At 31.1% G+C, this 16,941-nt stretch overlaps 6 protein-coding genes across 6 annotated transcripts; 4 read left to right on the forward strand and 2 right to left on the reverse strand.

Moving 5' to 3' along the window:
- The first annotated feature begins 122 nt into the window (after positions 1 to 122).
- Positions 123 to 1,069, forward strand: LOC128397193 (proteasome subunit beta type-3-like). Its single transcript, XM_053357879.1, has 2 exons — positions 123 to 546; positions 635 to 1,069. The coding sequence occupies exons 1-2, from the start codon at positions 210 to 212 to the stop codon at positions 913 to 915; spliced, it is 618 nt and encodes a 205-aa protein (XP_053213854.1). The 5' UTR covers positions 123 to 209; the 3' UTR covers positions 916 to 1,069.
- A 450-nt stretch (positions 1,070 to 1,519) lies between these two features.
- Positions 1,520 to 3,465, forward strand: LOC128397188 (vacuolar protein sorting-associated protein 26B-like). The gene is made up of 5 exons (XM_053357874.1): positions 1,520 to 1,677; positions 1,984 to 2,127; positions 2,187 to 2,419; positions 2,478 to 2,642; positions 2,719 to 3,465. Exons 1-5 carry the CDS (start codon positions 1,675 to 1,677, stop codon positions 3,116 to 3,118), a joined length of 945 nt encoding a protein of 314 aa, XP_053213849.1. The 5' UTR covers positions 1,520 to 1,674; the 3' UTR covers positions 3,119 to 3,465.
- A 135-nt stretch (positions 3,466 to 3,600) lies between these two features.
- Positions 3,601 to 7,202, reverse strand: LOC128397183 (all trans-polyprenyl-diphosphate synthase PDSS2-like). The gene is made up of 3 exons (XM_053357869.1): positions 5,672 to 7,202; positions 3,980 to 4,129; positions 3,601 to 3,911 (listed from the first exon to the last, which is right to left on the reverse strand). The coding sequence occupies exons 1-3, from the start codon at positions 6,647 to 6,649 to the stop codon at positions 3,756 to 3,758; spliced, it is 1,284 nt and encodes a 427-aa protein (XP_053213844.1). The 5' UTR covers positions 6,650 to 7,202; the 3' UTR covers positions 3,601 to 3,755.
- Positions 7,203 to 9,865: 2,663 nt separating this feature from the next.
- On the reverse strand, positions 9,866 to 12,089 carry LOC128397185 (uncharacterized). Its single transcript, XM_053357870.1, has 3 exons — positions 11,844 to 12,089; positions 11,101 to 11,697; positions 9,866 to 10,604 (listed from the first exon to the last, which is right to left on the reverse strand). The coding sequence occupies exons 1-3, from the start codon at positions 11,947 to 11,949 to the stop codon at positions 10,141 to 10,143; spliced, it is 1,167 nt and encodes a 388-aa protein (XP_053213845.1). The 5' UTR covers positions 11,950 to 12,089; the 3' UTR covers positions 9,866 to 10,140.
- Positions 12,090 to 12,118: 29 nt separating this feature from the next.
- LOC128397198 (uncharacterized) lies at positions 12,119 to 13,178 on the forward strand. Its single transcript, XM_053357883.1, has 2 exons — positions 12,119 to 12,409; positions 12,491 to 13,178. Exons 1-2 carry the CDS (start codon positions 12,400 to 12,402, stop codon positions 12,811 to 12,813), a joined length of 333 nt encoding a protein of 110 aa, XP_053213858.1. The 5' UTR covers positions 12,119 to 12,399; the 3' UTR covers positions 12,814 to 13,178.
- Positions 13,179 to 14,793: 1,615 nt separating this feature from the next.
- On the forward strand, positions 14,794 to 16,758 carry LOC128397196 (myosin regulatory light polypeptide 9-like). Its single transcript, XM_053357881.1, has 4 exons — positions 14,794 to 15,171; positions 16,005 to 16,080; positions 16,143 to 16,244; positions 16,318 to 16,758. The coding sequence occupies exons 1-4, from the start codon at positions 15,070 to 15,072 to the stop codon at positions 16,542 to 16,544; spliced, it is 507 nt and encodes a 168-aa protein (XP_053213856.1). The 5' UTR covers positions 14,794 to 15,069; the 3' UTR covers positions 16,545 to 16,758.
- The last annotated feature ends 183 nt before the right edge of the window (positions 16,759 to 16,941 follow it).

Raw genomic sequence — 16,941 nt, forward strand, 5'->3', positions numbered from 1 at the left:
AGATTGATAATTTGAAAGAATTTGCAATTTTTCATCAATTAATTAATTCTCATTAATTAATTTTCAGATCTTCTCAGGATCCATTCCTTTGGGGAGATTAGAAGGATTCAGATACCATCTGATTCAGCATTTTCATTTCCAAAATCAATTGTTTGTCACTTGAGAAATTTAATTTTGTTAATTTGTCGGTGTTTAATTAGATTCTCATAATGTCTATCGCTGATTACAATGGTGGGGCTATTATGGCCATGGGTGGAAAGGATTGTGTCGCTATAATTTGCGATAAACAACTTGGAGCTCGATTAACTACCATTTCTGTGAATCATAGTAAAATTTATGAAATTAATCCTTACCTTTATGTTTGTCTACCTGGACTTGCGACCGATTCATTGACTGTTTATCAGCGATTAAGATTCCGTGTCAACATGTATGAACTTAAGGAAGGTCGAAAGGTTTCACCGAAAGTATTGACCTCCATGCTTTCAAACCTTTTGTATGAACACCGATTTGGTCAATATTTCATCGGTGGTATTGTTGTCGGATTAAGTAAGTTGATTTATTTTTCCTTTGATTTACATTTTTTTTTTCTTCTCATTTTTGATTAATTGTTTTGGTTCCTAATTGTTTCATTTAGATCCAAAGACTGGTGAAACATTTATGGCAAATATGGATTGTATTGGCGCTACCACTGAATGTAATGATTTCGTTGTTGGTGGTCACTGTGAGGAACAGATTTATGGTGCTTGTGAAGCTCTTTATCGCCCGAACATGGAACCCGATGAATTATTTGAAGTGACCTCACAAGCTTTTCTATCGGCTTGTGATAGAGACGCTGGATCAGGTCATGGAGCATTTGTTTATCTCATCACCAAGAATAAGGTTACAATTAAATCATTGAAGACCAGGATGGATTAATTTGCTTCAATCGCCCTTTATGGTGTCCATAGGATTTTTTTATATTCACCTCCAATCCTTTCAATATCTTTGATTAAATGATGGATTAAATTACTGTTCTAATTTGGTTCAAATTAAAAATATCTCAAGTAAATAAACACTAATTGAATTCTAACGATTCATATATTGTAATTCGAGAATTATTGTTATCAATTTTAAACTCAAGGTACAATTTATGAATCGAACGATTAAATTGTTTACAATTTTTCTCTTTCAATTACAATTAAAATCATCTAATTCTCGTTGCAAAATGATTGAGATGAACGAAATGCAATTAAAGTCCCATCGAAGTTTAGCAAAGCAAAACACAATCACTCAAATAGTAGTTCAAACAATCAGAAAAAAAATCAACAATTAATTTCCAACCACAAGTAAATTAATCCTTAATTAATTTCCAATAACAACGATCACTTCAAACAATTAACCCAAAGAATATCAAGTCAAACTTTCGATTCTTTATCGAAAGTATCCAAATGATAAAGAAAAAAGCGCAAATTGATCATAGACCCAATATACTATTCTTGAATCGTATTGATTAGAAAATTTTATTCTAAACAATTAACTTGATTGTCATCAAATAATTGAAAAAGAAATGAAATTTACATGTTGAGCTGAAGAAATGACCCCTTAAACCTTAAACCAGAAAATTGAAAACAAATGATTAGAATTGTGTAATTATGTTATTTTAATAAACAGTGTTGGCAAATCAATTTTTATAAAATGGTAAGTCTTAATTGTGTTTAATGATCCTCCGTTAATTCAAGATTGTTAACCTGCAATCAATTTGAATGATTAGTTTTTTAGCCAATTTGATTTTCTCAAAAAAAACAGAGTCTATCATATGTCTTGAAGATTTGCTTTTCTCTATTCCCTTCATAATAAACGCCTCCGTTGTTTGACAAATTGAAGCTCTTCAGCAATTTAGCTACACCTTTTGTCTTGTATTTGTCATTGATTTGGATTATTTTTATTGATAACTGATCGATTTATCTATAAATGTCTTTCCTTTGTCCGTTCAATTGACCATAGAGTTTCCTTACATTCCGATCTGGCGCTGAAATTGACATCATTCTGGATGGAGCTGAGAATAGGAAATTGGCTGAGATAAAGTCGGAGGATGGAAAGAAAGACAGATATTACCTTTATTATGATGGAGAAACGGTCTCTGGAAAGGTGAGAGAACAATTATCCTCTTTTGGTTAAAAATCTTCTACTAATTCATTTTTCTCCAGGTTAATATAACAATGAAAAAGCCTGGAACCAAATTGGACCATTTAGGAATCAAGGTTGAATTCATTGGAGAAATTGAATTGTACGCAGACAGAGGTAATCATCATGAATTCAGTTCTCTTGTTAAAGATTTGGCTCGTCCCGGTGATTTGGTACAAAATACTAGTTATTCCTTTGAATTTGTCAATGTCGAAAAACCATATGAATCCTATACTGGAACAAATGTTCGTTTAAGGTAAAATTTACCTCGATAACCTTTTCGAGCTTATAACTAATGGATACTCTTTCTGTAGATACTTTATCCGTGTTACTATTGTCAGAAGATTATCTGACATAATCAAGGAGATGGACATAATTGTCCACACACTAGCTTCTTATCCAGAGGTCAATTCACCGATTAAGATGGAAGTCGGAATTGAAGAGTGTCTACACATCGAGTTCGAATACAATAAATCTAAGTAAGTCAACAGTTTCTTATTTAAATTGTCGCCTTTCCTCCAATTCTAACGATTATTTATACTCTCTTATTATCAGATATCATTTGAAAGATGTTATTGTTGGTAAAATATACTTTCTCCTTGTAAGAATAAAAATTAAACACATGGAAATCGCCATCATTAAAAAAGAATCTACTGGAATTGGTCAGAATACATTCAACGAGAATGAAACAATCGCTAAATATGAAATTATGGACGGAGCTCCTGTTCGTGGTGAATCAATTCCATTACGATTATTCTTAGCTGGATATGAGTTAACACCAACCATGAAAGATATTAACAAAAAGTTTTCAGTTCGATATTTTCTCAATCTAGTGCTTGTCGATGAAGAGGAACGAAGATACTTCAAGCAACAAGAGATCATTTTATGGCGAAAAGGAGAGAAAACTCGTAAACAGATTCAATCTCAAGTTCCACAGCCAAGTGAAATTAAATAATTCTCATTTGTCCCTCTTTCCAATAATCAAATCAAATCAATTTATCTCCCCCCTCTCTCTCTCTCTCTCTAAACTCTTCTCTATCAAAAATCTTTCTCTGCCTTTTCTCACTCTCAATCCTTTTCCCATCTTTTCCGTTAAATGGTTCAGCGAAACATGGGATAGATAATAATTCTAACCATAGAAATCTATTATTATTCAGATGAATCTTTTGTCTTTTATCAAACATTTTGTTGTCTTGTTTTAGGAGAAAAATTAATCACTATAATCAATTGTAAACTGGTGATTCCGTTCGAGAACAATCAATGTATTAATTTAACAATAATCAATCAATTTCACAAAATCAACTTTTTGACTTTTTTGGTCACAAACTTAAAAATAAAGCGAAAACATTAATTAAGCAGAAGGGGAAAAAATTAAATATTCTAATTGGACTGATTATGGAAATTTATCGAAAACTGATTCTCCATATTTGATTGATATTCAGATTAACAATTTAGTTTAATTGATTTTAATTTTCGAAAAATAAACAATTTTCAACAATCGGTTATTCAATGAACATGAGTTGAAGCAATTTGTCTTTGCTTTGAGCATTTCAGCAACAATTAGCTGTTTAATTACTTGTGATTATGATTAACTAATTAGATAAATTCCCCTTGGCAATTGATTCCAGGAGCCGACGACTTTGACAATCAGGAAATAATTGTAATAATTTAATACATTTGTCGGAATATAATTTAGATAAACTTTGGCATTCGTCAATTACGTTACTTTTCAATAAGATCTTTTTAACCTGACGAAAGAATCAGAGAGAAATTTAATTAGTAATGAAAAAGAATTAATTGTTAATAGTTAATTTACCTTGCTGATTGTGTCTTCTTTTTCCCAATCCAATTTGGACAAATAATCAATAAATTGTGGATCCTTTTCCATATATTTAATTATCGGCGCTGAGATTGGATTATATCGTCTACTGTTTGTATCGATAATTGTTTGAATGTCCTCTTCAAGCTGGAAACAATTAGAAAATTGTGATTAGTTAATTGAGATGATTAAAGTATTGACGAATTATAAATTTCAACTGTTAGTTGATTAGATTAATTATCTCCATTCAAACTAGACCCTTGGTGTAACAATCAAGCGAGATGATCATTTGATAATTCACTTGACTGTTGATGATTAATTTAATTGCGTTGATAATTAAAACGTTTCAATTGGTTCGGATTAAAATCAACTAAATTTAAACTTATAGTTTATTTGATTCTATTTTTAATCAACAATAAATAACTAAAATTGAGGCCATTCACATTACAATTAACAATCGGACAATCAAATTAATCAGCAACTCTCCCTTTCCAATCAAAATTAAATTTCCATCTGAAAATATGAATCAATAATTGTGAGTTTTCATCAACAATTAAGAAACTGTAATTAATCAAATTAATCAAAAGTTTCACAAAATCATTTTTCTCGTTTATCCTTTGACACAATTAACCAACAATCGGATAATTAACTGAACAATCTTGACTACCTTGGACTAACTTATTGCAACAATTAATAAACAGGGTAATTAACAAAAATTTGATTAAATTAAATTAAGGATAAGAAATGATTAAAGGTAAATAAGTCGAAACAATTTAGATGAAGGATAAATATACTTTACCTTTCAAGGATTAATCAACTTAACCTAATCACAATTAACTAAATAACATTTAATTTTTCTTCTTCTTCTTAATTGTAATACACAATTGAAAGTGAACACTAATTGTAAACTTAATCAAATCAAATTTAATTACTCGATGGTATTACTTTTAAGTTGTAAAGAGCAATTTTTAATTTTTCTCTTAACAATTTAATCAAGTAATTAGCGTTGTTGATGATGATTTAAGGCAAGGTTAATTAAGGTAAGGAGCAACGGGAGAGATTTAATTAGATTTAATTTGATTGTTTTCAGGAAAAAAATTGTAACTCTTGAAATTAATTTGATTTAATCATTGTAACTGTTACTTAGTTGATGAGGTTAAGCCATTTGATTGTTGATTCCAATCGTTATTATTTCATCATTATTACAGTTTAACTATTGATAATCAATGGTTAAGTTAATTGTGAACCATGGGATTGCTATTTTCCTTTTCATTTTAATTGTTGTTAACCAAACTAATTTAATTTCCTCACTTTGTATAACCTCAACTCCTTGTGGACGATTAACTAGATCTCGTTGTTCAGCTTTCAATTCAAATGAATCGACTTACATTTGGTCAACTTATGCTCAGACCTGTAAGTGTTGTACAACTGACCACGAAGATGACCAGTCAACTGATGACCGACCATCAACAATTAAAACCTTATTGGAAAACATTGTGACCTCAAGTAAAGTAAAAAACCAAAGGAAATGAATCAACTTAATTGTAAATTAAATCAATTCCCAAAAACAAAGATCATCAAACCAACGATTGAAGACAAACTAATCATCAACCTACTAAATGATTGTAATTTCCTTCATGATAAAACACCAATGATTTAATTAACAATTAAACAATTAGATTTACTTACATTCCATTTAAGTTTCAAATTGTATCCGAAATCAAAAGCCGATTGTTCAAATCGCTTCGACGATAAATTGGTCAGCGTTGTGATGAATTGCGCTGAATAAGCGGCTAATTTAGCTGAACAATAGCCACCATATTTTTCCCATGTTTCCATGTTCATATCTGATTTCGGTTTAATATAATTACTGATTTCTCTCTGGTAATTATCGAATTGATTAATACAGAATTCATCGATCGCAGCACCAATGAAGTCGAAAACATTGGCACGTTTAACTACACTAGCGAGTCTGATGATTCCAAATGAGAAAAGATAATCACCTCCAAGAACTGCGAGTTTATTTCCATTGTTGAGAATAGTATTGGTTTTGTTAATTGTTCCATCGATTACATTTGATTCACTTGATGATTTAACGGGTATATTGATGATCGATTGGTGGTGAATGTACATTGCTTTATCGATCATCTCATAACATTCGGCGAAAATTTTTTGCTTCTCCCAAATATTTTCACTGAAATTCGTTGATTGATGTTGTTTATTGTGATTACAATTATACGAAGGAACTGATTCAAGAGATTTAGCCAAAAGTAACAAAGTAAATCCACCCAGTGAGTTAATCCATTTTGTATCCGAATCTTGGAAAATTTCTTGAGCAACTGAGATAATCGGATGGTGAGTTGACGATAATCCAGATTGTAGAGATGAAACTTTTTCTAAAGCAAAAGCGGACAAAATTGCCTCTTCTCGAAGTAGATTACGAATATCGAAATGGTTGACCGGTGTATCGACCAATTGTCCAGCAAGTTTAAGGTCCAATGAAGTTATTGGAATCGTAGGTTGATAATCAACACGAGTCGATGTCGCTGGAGTTACAAGGGTTCGAGAAACATTTAACATTAAATTGTCACGATGTTTGGACGGTAATTTAGGTTTGATTATACTCCGAGCCAATTTCATCGAGCGGCCTGTTAACGTTGTAGACATTGTTGTTGAATTAATCAAAGTTAATTGTTGTGTAAACAATTAAGAGAAGGGAACAAAATTCACTTAAACACAAGAAAAACAAAAATTCGAGTTCTAAAAGAGGAAAAGTTTTATTTTCTCAATCTAAACGGATGTTGATTGCTTTAAGTTGTTGATGATTTAGGTTGTTGTTGTTGATGATCAACAAGATGAGGATGATGATCAGGATGATGATTAAACTGATGGACAGGTTTTCATCTTGAATGTGAGTTTGTTTATGTCACTAGTTTGCTGAAAATCTCCTTTCATCTTCCTTCTCCTTCATCATCTCCATCCTCATCTTTATCTTCATCATCTCTTCCCTCTCTTCCTCATCATCTTTCTGGATTAGTAATATTAATAAGATGAAGAAATAAAAAAGGTGGAGAGAGATGAAGATAAGAATAATTCTTATGATCTGATGAATTTGATGAATACTCGATTGTTGGAAATTTTTGATACTCGAATCATCATAATACTTCTCATTAATTGTTACCTTAATTATCCTAATCAACTACAAATCATACAAGTAAAACCTATCGACCAGTTTAGATAATCATTGGATCGATAAACATTTCCAATATATAATCTGATATTTTCAGGTCAAAATATCATGAATTTTTTTAGATAATCGAGTTTCTTGTTTCATCTTTTCGTTAACATTATCATTCTTGTTTCTCAGTTTCTTTTATCATCATCACCATCACCATCATCATCATCATCATCTTGTCCTCATTAATAAACTATCATCCCCTAGAGGCGATACTATTTCAAGCAATATCTTGATTATGATCAACTGGTCACTACTTTAAATAGTTAAGCTAAAAACAAGATTCGTCCATAAGTGAGTTTACCCTTAAGCTTAATCTCAATCTAACCCGGAATAAATTTCTTATCAATTTTAACTATTAGTTGATTAGTGGATCACTGTTATGTATGTTAATTATTGATCATGATGGTAATAATAATTTAATCCTAACCTATCATTTGTAACTGTTACACGAAAATTTAATCATTTTGATGAAAAAAAATCAAAGGATTTGATTATGATCAACACTTACCTTCATTTCTGTGTGTTAATTACTAAATTGAGGCCAATTAATAACATTATTATTATTAATAGCATCTTATTAAATTATAATCATCTGTTAATCCCTTTCGCCTTCATCTTAATCACCACAATCAACTAATCATAAAGTGGTGATACAAAACTCATTGAGCTTTCCACACGAAATTGTTAATCAAAATTTACTTTCGGATATTTAATCATCATAATAACAAGATTAACGATAAATCTGATGACCATTAACAACCCGATTGACCTTAATTTAATATCAACAATCAACTAATTTAAAAGTAAACAATTTCATTGATATAAACACAGTTAGAATTATTTTCTTAGCAATTAACTTGATCTATTGATTGTTATTTCAATCACTTTGATTTGATAATCGGAAGGAAGAAACTTTTTTTTTAATTGTTGATCTGATCAAAGATAAATTGATTTGTAAAAGTAATTAAGATGAGAAACAAGAATCTTAATCATTTGTAGTTTATTTAATTGCTCTTCCTGATCAAAAGTAATTTAAATTAATATTATGTATACATTTTGATTACCGGTTTTGTTATGGTCATTTAAATTATCATCAATCAGACAAATTGTTAAATCATTTATTCAACATCAATATTTAATCAATTCAACAATATGATTTTAATTTCACTTTCTCTTGATTGTTGACCGGCTACTTAAATTGTGATTAGTTTGTAAAACATATTAAAAGTTGATTAATATAAAAATAGATTGAAATTGATTTTCTAATCAAATTGAGTTACAACAATTCTCACGAACTTTCACCGAGTTATCACTTGGTCCAATCGAGTTCTATTGAACCTTTCGTGCTTTGTACATTAACTTCGAGCTGCTCGAAGGTCCGTCAAGGCACCGAATTGATCGTCCATCTTATTACAAAGAATTTTGAATATTAAAGTTTTCGTCAAAATTAAACCAGAATTTTTATTGAGTTTCGTATCATTTAATTTGGTCAAGTTCCCGAAGCGATATAAGTTCATCAATAATTAAGACACCAGATTGTCTTAATTATTAATGTTTTGGAAATAAAAAAAACTTATATCACATAATGTTCACTGAATAATTGAAAATTGTGATTAATGTGATTAATGTGATTAAATTGTTATTGTAAACCATTTCTTTAATTGTCTTCACAATGAAAAGGCCATTTGACTGATTGTTTGAAAAACTTGTATGATATTAACCACAATTAGATTGATGAGATTGCTGTAATTGAGTGTTGATGATTATTGATCAACTTGATGAAAGTTTGATTGTTATATAATCAATTGGAAATAATCGTGTTACGTGATTATGACATTAAGAATGTAAATCAACGATTATAATCATGATTGGTTGAGATAAATCCGTTAACAATTTAATGATCAACAATCAATATGTTGATTGTTGGTTATGATTTGGGTTTTGACAAGTAACCAATATTCAAAGAGAAATCAAAACAAATGATTGGAAATAAAAGTAACGCTGATTTATGACGATCAAAAAGAAACATCAATTGCAATCCTAATTTCTCGTTTAACTGATCGTAATGGAAAATAAATTAAAGAAATTAAGATTCTGAAAGATATTTTCAAATGAATTATCTACTTAGATAAACTTGTAGTTCACAATTACAACTATTGAAGATGCAAATTTACATGGGAAAAGTGATCTATGGATCTAAATTTAAAAAGAGTAGATTGATTTCCTTTCAACTTACACCTTCGGTGCCGAAGGATTTCTCGTCCCCATCACCAAGAAATTCACTAAAAAATACTTGGTAACGATCAACAGAGCCAATCCCATAAAAGATTGAATGAATTGAAATATTCTGATACCATTTCGATCAATTAACTTTTTTGAAAGTTCTTCTTCAGTCATTGATTCATTTATCTCTCCAACGTTGTTGGTATGAATTCCAAATATAGTGTAGAGATAAATGCCCTCGAGTGGTAATGGTCGTTCCTGTGAATAGAATAACCTTTCGAAAAGTAGTAATCATTTTGTCTTATATTGTGACAAATCGACTTTCATTTCGTTGAAAGTAATTTTCATATTTTCACTATCAAGTTGATCGAAATGTTCTCAACGATTAACAATACATTGAATGAGCTGAAATAATTGTCTAGTCAATTAGAGGTTTTGATTTAATTTACATTAAAAGTTGTAAGTGTTATTGTATTTCAAGAATTCAGTTGAGATTAATTGATAACACAAGGTCAATCATTCAGCTTTGTCCAGATAAATCTCTTGTTTTACTCTCCAATTGAATAAGACATTACCAGGAGAAAATGTTTGGAGATGAAATTATTTACAAAAAGAGAGACAATAAATGGATTAAGTTAAGCGCATTTTGAATGATAATTATTACTATTAATAAATGAACGAGAATTCAGTGAAAAGATTAATAATAAAGAGGGTAGGGCACTGAAGAATCTCTCATATCTCGAGGTGGATAAGAATCTCTCATGTCTCGACCATGGATGGGAAACGGTTGAGGTTCTCGACCTGGATAAAGAACTGAAACACCATCACGACCTGGACCCATATTCGGCCCAGCATTTGAACCAGAAACTCTCTGGACGGGAAAACCAGCACTAATACCACCGGGTTTCGATGGGCCTGTCTGAATTGGGATCAGTGAAGAGGTAGATGGATGAGGTCCAACGAGACTTTGAGCTCTCATTTGCTGTTGATAATCGTAACGTAATTTACTAGCCTCATACTCAGCGGCTTCAATTTGCTGTTGATTATCACCGTAAGGTCCTGGTGCACTTGGAAATATATGATAGGGTGTACCTTTCACCTCATACCCAAGTTGTGGAGGTGCTCCTTGAGGGTAATATAAATAGTTACCAGATTGAGTTCCTATAAAAGATAAGAAAATCAATTAGTTGTGACAAAAAGAATCAGCAATATGAATAGAATCAATTGATTAGACAAAAGAAGCCAATTGATGTCGATTCAATTACCCAATGGGTTAAAATCTCTTAGTACATTAGTTATTGAGATAATGAGCATAAAAGGTAAACCCAATTGAATCTCATTGAATACAAAACCAGGGGAGATAATTAATGATGAAAACATCGCCACTTCAATAAGCCTACAATTGTTTTCTTATCTACCTGTATGTTGAGCAATTCATTATCAATGGCGGTTAAATAATAGATAAATATGTCAACTCTTATAAAGATTATCACATGCGATAAATTGAATGAAGCCAAAGTTGAATGATGAGTCTCTTTAAACAATAAATAAGAGTAAATAAAAATGACCAATGTGTATAAGTTGATCTGGATGACCATTGGGCTATTTAGGCTTTTCAGTTTATCGATGATGATTTGGGATAAAATGATTATCATACTTGGTAAGGCTGGTGTATATGACATTGGATTCTTGTAGACCGGGAGTATTCCTGTGTAAGGCACACCGGGCGGTGACGGACTCTTCTCGTAGGACCTTTGAAGAGGCCGTTTTAATCCTTGATTAGCTGATTGGGACATTACACCGGCAACTGAATGCATGGAAACCGGTACAACTTGAGTATGATTGGTAGCAGATTGTTGAGAGATGTAATTATTAACATTATTGGAAACAATGGAGGTCATTGGAACACTAAGATTAGGATTTCTATGATACATTGGCGATTGACAATTGGCTACACTGGCCGCAGACATCATACTGGTCGGGATGTAATAGGGATGATAAACATGATTATTCAACAATTGGGGTCCAGTTACTTCGGGCTCTCTTTCCCTTGGTTTTTTACGAACGGTTGGGCCTTCATTAAGAACTTTCTTCAATTGAGAGAAAAGGTCAGTTTTCTCTTTTCTCATATCTTTCAATTTGGTCTCCAATTTATTAAGCTGATCTTTAATCTCTTCCAATGTCATGGCATCTTTTTTACGTTTAAGCTCTTGCTCCCGGCGAAGTCTTTCCTGTTCAGCATCTTGTTCTTGCTCTAGAAATTGAGACAAAAGAAAAGAAGGGAAATAAAAGAATAAATCATAAATCCAATGAAATAGTAAAAGTAGAAAAAAAATAGAAAATAGTATTCATGTAATATAATAAACAAAGAAAAACCATCAAAGTGAATGAATGACTTACCTTGTTTCCTTTTCTCTCGCTGCCTAATTATGTGAATCTTAAGCTTCTCCCACATTTCATTAGACATTTTTGACCTTTCAATTGGAATCAACGAGGGCATTTTCATTCGAATATTTAATTTAAATAAAAAGAAGAAGAAAAAAGACTAAAATATCAGCAGTAAACAAAGAAACAAACACAATGGAAACGAGTGAGAATGAGACTCAATGAGAAGTGGAAGCAAAAAAAGAAATGGAAACTCAGCTGATCCTTTTCTTCATTTTCTCTCATTCAACCTCGTGTTTACTTCCAATTCAATTCTAATTAATTTAAATTACATTTTACTTTTTATTCTTATGTTTAATTTAACCGATAAATTAATTAATCAACTAAACGTGACCTCGAGTTTATCCAGAAAAATAACTGTTTTCAATCAATTCGCCCCTGATTAAGTATCTCAACACATTCGGTTGAGTTTATTTTGCTTTCTAACATTTACTTTGTTTGTGACTCTCTTAATTTCTGGTTTTTTTGTATCTTTGTTTTCTTTATTCATATTTAATTGTTTCGAATCAAAATGGTCAAAGGTGAGAGTGATTATCTATTTTATTTCTAATCATGGGTATTATCTATCAGTTGTATTGATTGTGTTTTCTTTTCTTTTCTAGATGATGGTAAAAGGCCTAACGACTATGGCGATGAACCGGAAAAGGCGAAAAAGGTGAAAAAGGTGAAAACCGAAGGAGATAAGGACAGAATTGAGGAGAATAATAAAACTAGACCATTGGAAGATTCTCAAGATCAAAGTAAAATTGCAGCCAAAAAATCGAAATTAATTAATTGTGATTGGGGTCTAGGAAAGGGTTGGTCGAACAAGAAGATAAACAAGTATCAAATGACGAAAGAAGAGTTTTTTGATTACATTAGAAATCACAAAACTTTATCAACAACTAATCTAATTGATATTCGGGGATATGGTAACAATTATTAAGAAACGAAGATGACATTTTTCAATTTTCTGTTCAATTTCGTGTATCTAAGCCAAACCATTACTTTAATCAATTTCTTTTGGACAATCGGACATCCAACAATCACCAATAATACCAAATGAGATGAATTCGCAATACTTTTTTTATCCAAAAATTAATCAAACAATTAGTTCAGAAAATCAATTTCCTTAATTTTCTCAACCTTCATTTCCAACAATTGATTTTTCATGATCGTTGGTTCATCTGTCAATTAGAATCCAGATCTTCACTTTTCCCTTTTTACCTGAATGATGATGTTAATCAAAAACTCATTTCCATTCAAGTTGTTACAGTTAAGAAAATTCAATTAAAAATTATTCTCTGGTAATTAAGCTGTTAACAAGTTCTTTTTAGTTCCTTGTTCAGACAATTTTCGTAAATATATCTTCTAATATCTGATCTTCGGTGCCTTGAAATTTTGGGTGAGCAGCTCAAATGTCCGTCAGCTCAACATTTTCACTTGAAGCTCATTTTTTTCTCAGCTTGTAGTTACAGCTACATATGAAAATGGGCCTAATTGCTAACAAATTGTGTTTGTTTAAATTAGATTAGGTTAGGTTTTCACTCTTAAGGATCACTGTGGACAAAGGGGACCGAGGACAATCAAATCGTCACAAAATTAGTAAAAAATGTCCGCTGTCGACACCTGATAAGCTTTGCCTTTCGATGTTCAGTCAAATTCTGATGTTAAAGAGCTAGATAGACCTTAAAGTGTCGCAAATTCTTAGACTTTTTCATTAAAACACAAAATTTGTTTTAACTAATTAATTTTCGCATGAAACCGTATCCTTAAGCTGAGAGAAAAATCAGTAATAAGTTTCATTTTGTTGATCGAAATTATTTCATCTTCCTGCTAACGTAGTCAATCTTTTAATTTGAACAATCTACTTTTGGAATGGATGAAAATACATTTTTACAGTTTTTTCGAATTGACCTACAGTGATTTTCGTGGATTATGTGGTCAGAGATATTGAATTTTTCTTGATTTCTCAGCACAATCTTCGAGTCTCGTAACAATTGGAACGAGAAGCTGAATTTTTAGACCAAACAGATCTGTGATAGAAGCTACAAATCAGATTAATCTATCAACAAGATATCATGTGATTCAATTGCAAAATGAATTACCTGAAAAGAAAACAATTCACTATGATAATCGTTTAATTCACTGATCAATCAACCTTTTCTTAAATGATTCTTTCGTAACACAACTCAGCATTTTCTTACGTAACGAATTATTTCAACCAATTGATAAACGATAAGAATAGTGACCAATTTTTTTACTGATAATTGGTGAAACACTACAACATCAATCTGAACAATTAACAATCATGTTAGTTGCCAAATTTCTCACTTTGGACCTTAAGATTCCCTCGAACTTCAACCTAATACAATTGTAATTTTATTCTAAACAGTGAAACATTATATTCGCAAAGAAGATGCAATTTTTTGTCTCTGATATTTCGTTGAAATTTGAAAGTTCGAGAAACTTAATATCCACCACGAAGATGTCTGTCCAGAAAATGGCCATTAATCATTTTCGAAATGCGTAAAAATATCAATGGTGTTTATTTGTCTTGGATCATGAAGTTAATCTAAGCAAAGGAAATAAGATCCATCCTAAAACAAGGAACCAAAATTTTCTAATGAAAAATAAGAGTTTCTTTTTTTGGAACTTACAGTTAAAAGTGGAGAAAGATTTAGATATCGAACTAAAGTTAAATCACTTGTCGATATAATGGTTTGTTAACCAATCACTCCTCCCAAATGGTAACCAAATAAGGCTCATGTAAGAAAGAAGATGATGATACTCATGGAGAGAAGATGAAGATGAAGTTACTCGTTTTTCTCTTCAAAATGTTAGAAAAACGATTTTCTCTTGTAAATCCTCCTCCGCATCTCTAAATTTCCTCATCTCATTCTAGTATTAACCTCCACGTTTGGTCTCGATTGATTTCACCAACTGAGCATTTCTATCATCCAATATCTTCCGAAAGTCTCTCCTTCATCATCCTCATTTACGAATTTCAATTTTCTCATCATTTACTGAAATTAGTGGAAATTGTTCATTGGGATCCTCATACGAATCAGTGTAAACAACATCGTTCACTAAGATTATCATAACTGTCTCCGTTATAATAGTTTTAAGATTAATTTTCTATTGATTGTCCAGTTTAATCACCCTTATTATTTGTGTTTGAAACTCTAATTAAATCATCAAAATGTCGAAAACTCGAACGGACTCTTCAAAGAAACGAGCAACTCGATCAACGTCCAATGTGTTTGCAATGTTTACTCAAAATCAAATTGCTGAGTTTAAGGAGGTAAGTGTCACAATTAACTTAAACTAATCCGATGATTTGAAAAGTTAATCGTAAATTATATTCAATTATGACTCGTTTAAGCTTATGAGTTAATCTGTATGCTAAGTATGAAGAGTGGATTGTCATGACCAATACTAATCAGTGTTATCGCAATTAGATCAATTGAATTTCGCGATATTGCAAATGTTTGATTCTGTTTTTTAATCCAGATTAGTTGAGATAATTTCTTGATAAATTCATAGAATCTAAAGAGTAATAGCTTCTTATTACTCTCTGGAAGTGAAAAGAAATGGAAGCTCAGCTGATTATTGCTCTTTGATGAAATCGCTCAAAAACTATCGCATCTCAATTGTATCAGTTGATTTGATAATTGATACGATAACAAGTTGTTATCATAATCCGATTGTTGAATATTTTGTTATCATTTCAATCGTAAGTAAGACAAGTAGGATAAAGATTAGCTGTTAATCTTGCCAAGATTATCTCTCAGCTATTCTTACAATCATATAACAATCAGTGAGAAATCAGTGAGTTTGCCTTTCAATCATTTGTCAAAATTAAAGGGCAAAGACAAAATCAATCGATAACTTTGATCAACAATTTAACATTTCAACTTTGAGCGAGAATAAAATTTCCTGGATCTAATCCAAGTTGCGAGTTGAGCTGAATCAGAATTATCTAAACTACTAAACAATTAACTCTCTTTCTAATTGGCTTAGGTTTTAGTTGATTAATTTTCCTCTTGAAAAAAGCTCACCAATACCGAATATAATTAGAAATAAAAATATTCTCATTCTAAACAATCAACTAATTACTCTATTTTCCTTTCAAAGGCATTCCAATTCATCGACTCAAATAAGGACGGAATCATCGATAAAAATGATCTTAGAGCGACTTTTGATTCTCTTGGTAAATAAAATCGATCGAAAAACCTAATGATTAACTAATTGATTTTCTAACCAATTAAACAGGTCGAATGTACCCCGATGAACAATTACAATCAATGTTAGCCGAAGCTCCTGGACCATTAAACTTCACGATGTTCTTGTCAATCTTTGGTGAACGAATTGCTGGTAAGTGATCAACAATTTAATCTAATTGTTGGCAAGTTACTAATTCGTTAATGATTCCATTTAATTGTAATAGGAACTGATCGAGAAGATGTTATCCAAGCTGCTTTTAGAACCTTCGATGGCGATCAAACAGGAAAAGTCCACGAAAATGTCCTGAAAAAAGCGCTAATGACCTGGGGCGAAAAATTAACCGACGATGAGATCGAAGTAGCATTTCGAGAAGCTCCAATCGATAGTCGAGGATTTATTGACATTAACGGATTCGTCAAAACAATTAGTGGCTCTGCCGACGAGGAATAATCTTATTAATTGCCAATAATTAAAAAAAATCAACAATGAAAAAAAATTGATAATCAACAATCAACATGAAAACAATTAAGTCTCATTGTAAATTTGATCAATCAGATCAAATCAGTGAATATATTATTTCAATTTATTCGGAAATTTGATGAATTCTCTTGACAATCAATCAGATGGATAATTTATTCGTCTATTAAATTAAATTATCAATCAACTTTTCCTTTGACGATTGGATTTTTGTTAACAAAAGTAACAATCAAATCGATGTCCATTTGGGATTATTAATGTAGAAAACAATCAATCAGATTAACTGAGAGATATTAATAAATAGATTAGATTAGATTAGAAACCAATTGATCAACTAGTCAAAAATATTTTTCTAATTAAAAATTATCGA

The sequence above is a fragment of the Panonychus citri genome, unplaced genomic scaffold (assembly GCF_014898815.1).
Source record: "Panonychus citri isolate SS breed McGregor unplaced genomic scaffold, ASM1489881v1 Contig00028, whole genome shotgun sequence".
Taxonomy (NCBI): Eukaryota; Metazoa; Arthropoda; class Arachnida; order Trombidiformes; family Tetranychidae; genus Panonychus; species Panonychus citri.

Bases quoted from the DNA above. Each gene is read 5' to 3' on its own strand.
- LOC128397193 (XM_053357879.1), top strand. From the start codon at position 210: ATGTCTATCGCTGATTACAATGGTGGGGCTATTATGGCCATGGGTGGA. The intron at 547-634 runs GTAAGTTGATTT...TGTTTCATTTAG, and splicing joins TGGTATTGTTGTCGGATTAA to ATCCAAAGACTGGTGAAACA.
- LOC128397188 (XM_053357874.1), top strand. The intron at 2,128-2,186 runs GTGAGAGAACAA...ATTTTTCTCCAG, and splicing joins GAGAAACGGTCTCTGGAAAG to GTTAATATAACAATGAAAAA. The intron at 2,643-2,718 runs GTAAGTCAACAG...TCTTATTATCAG, and splicing joins TTCGAATACAATAAATCTAA to ATATCATTTGAAAGATGTTA.
- LOC128397183 (XM_053357869.1), bottom strand. From the start codon at position 6,649: ATGTCTACAACGTTAACAGGCCGCTCGATGAAATTGGCTCGGAGTATA. The intron at 4,130-5,671 runs GTAAGTAAATCT...AATTGTTTCCAG, and splicing joins ATTTGAAACTTAAATGGAAT to CTTGAAGAGGACATTCAAAC. The intron at 3,912-3,979 runs GTAAATTAACTA...TTCTTTCGTCAG, and splicing joins AAGAAGACACAATCAGCAAG to GTTAAAAAGATCTTATTGAA.
- LOC128397185 (XM_053357870.1), bottom strand. From the start codon at position 11,949: ATGAAAATGCCCTCGTTGATTCCAATTGAAAGGTCAAAAATGTCTAAT. The intron at 11,698-11,843 runs GTAAGTCATTCA...CTCAATTTCTAG, and splicing joins GCGAGAGAAAAGGAAACAAG to AGCAAGAACAAGATGCTGAA. The intron at 10,605-11,100 runs GTATGATAATCA...TATCTTTTATAG, and splicing joins ATATACACCAGCCTTACCAA to GAACTCAATCTGGTAACTAT.
- LOC128397196 (XM_053357881.1), top strand. From the start codon at position 15,070: ATGTCGAAAACTCGAACGGACTCTTCAAAGAAACGAGCAACTCGATCA. The intron at 15,172-16,004 runs GTAAGTGTCACA...TTCCTTTCAAAG, and splicing joins AAATTGCTGAGTTTAAGGAG to GCATTCCAATTCATCGACTC. The intron at 16,245-16,317 runs GTAAGTGATCAA...TAATTGTAATAG, and splicing joins CTTTGGTGAACGAATTGCTG to GAACTGATCGAGAAGATGTT.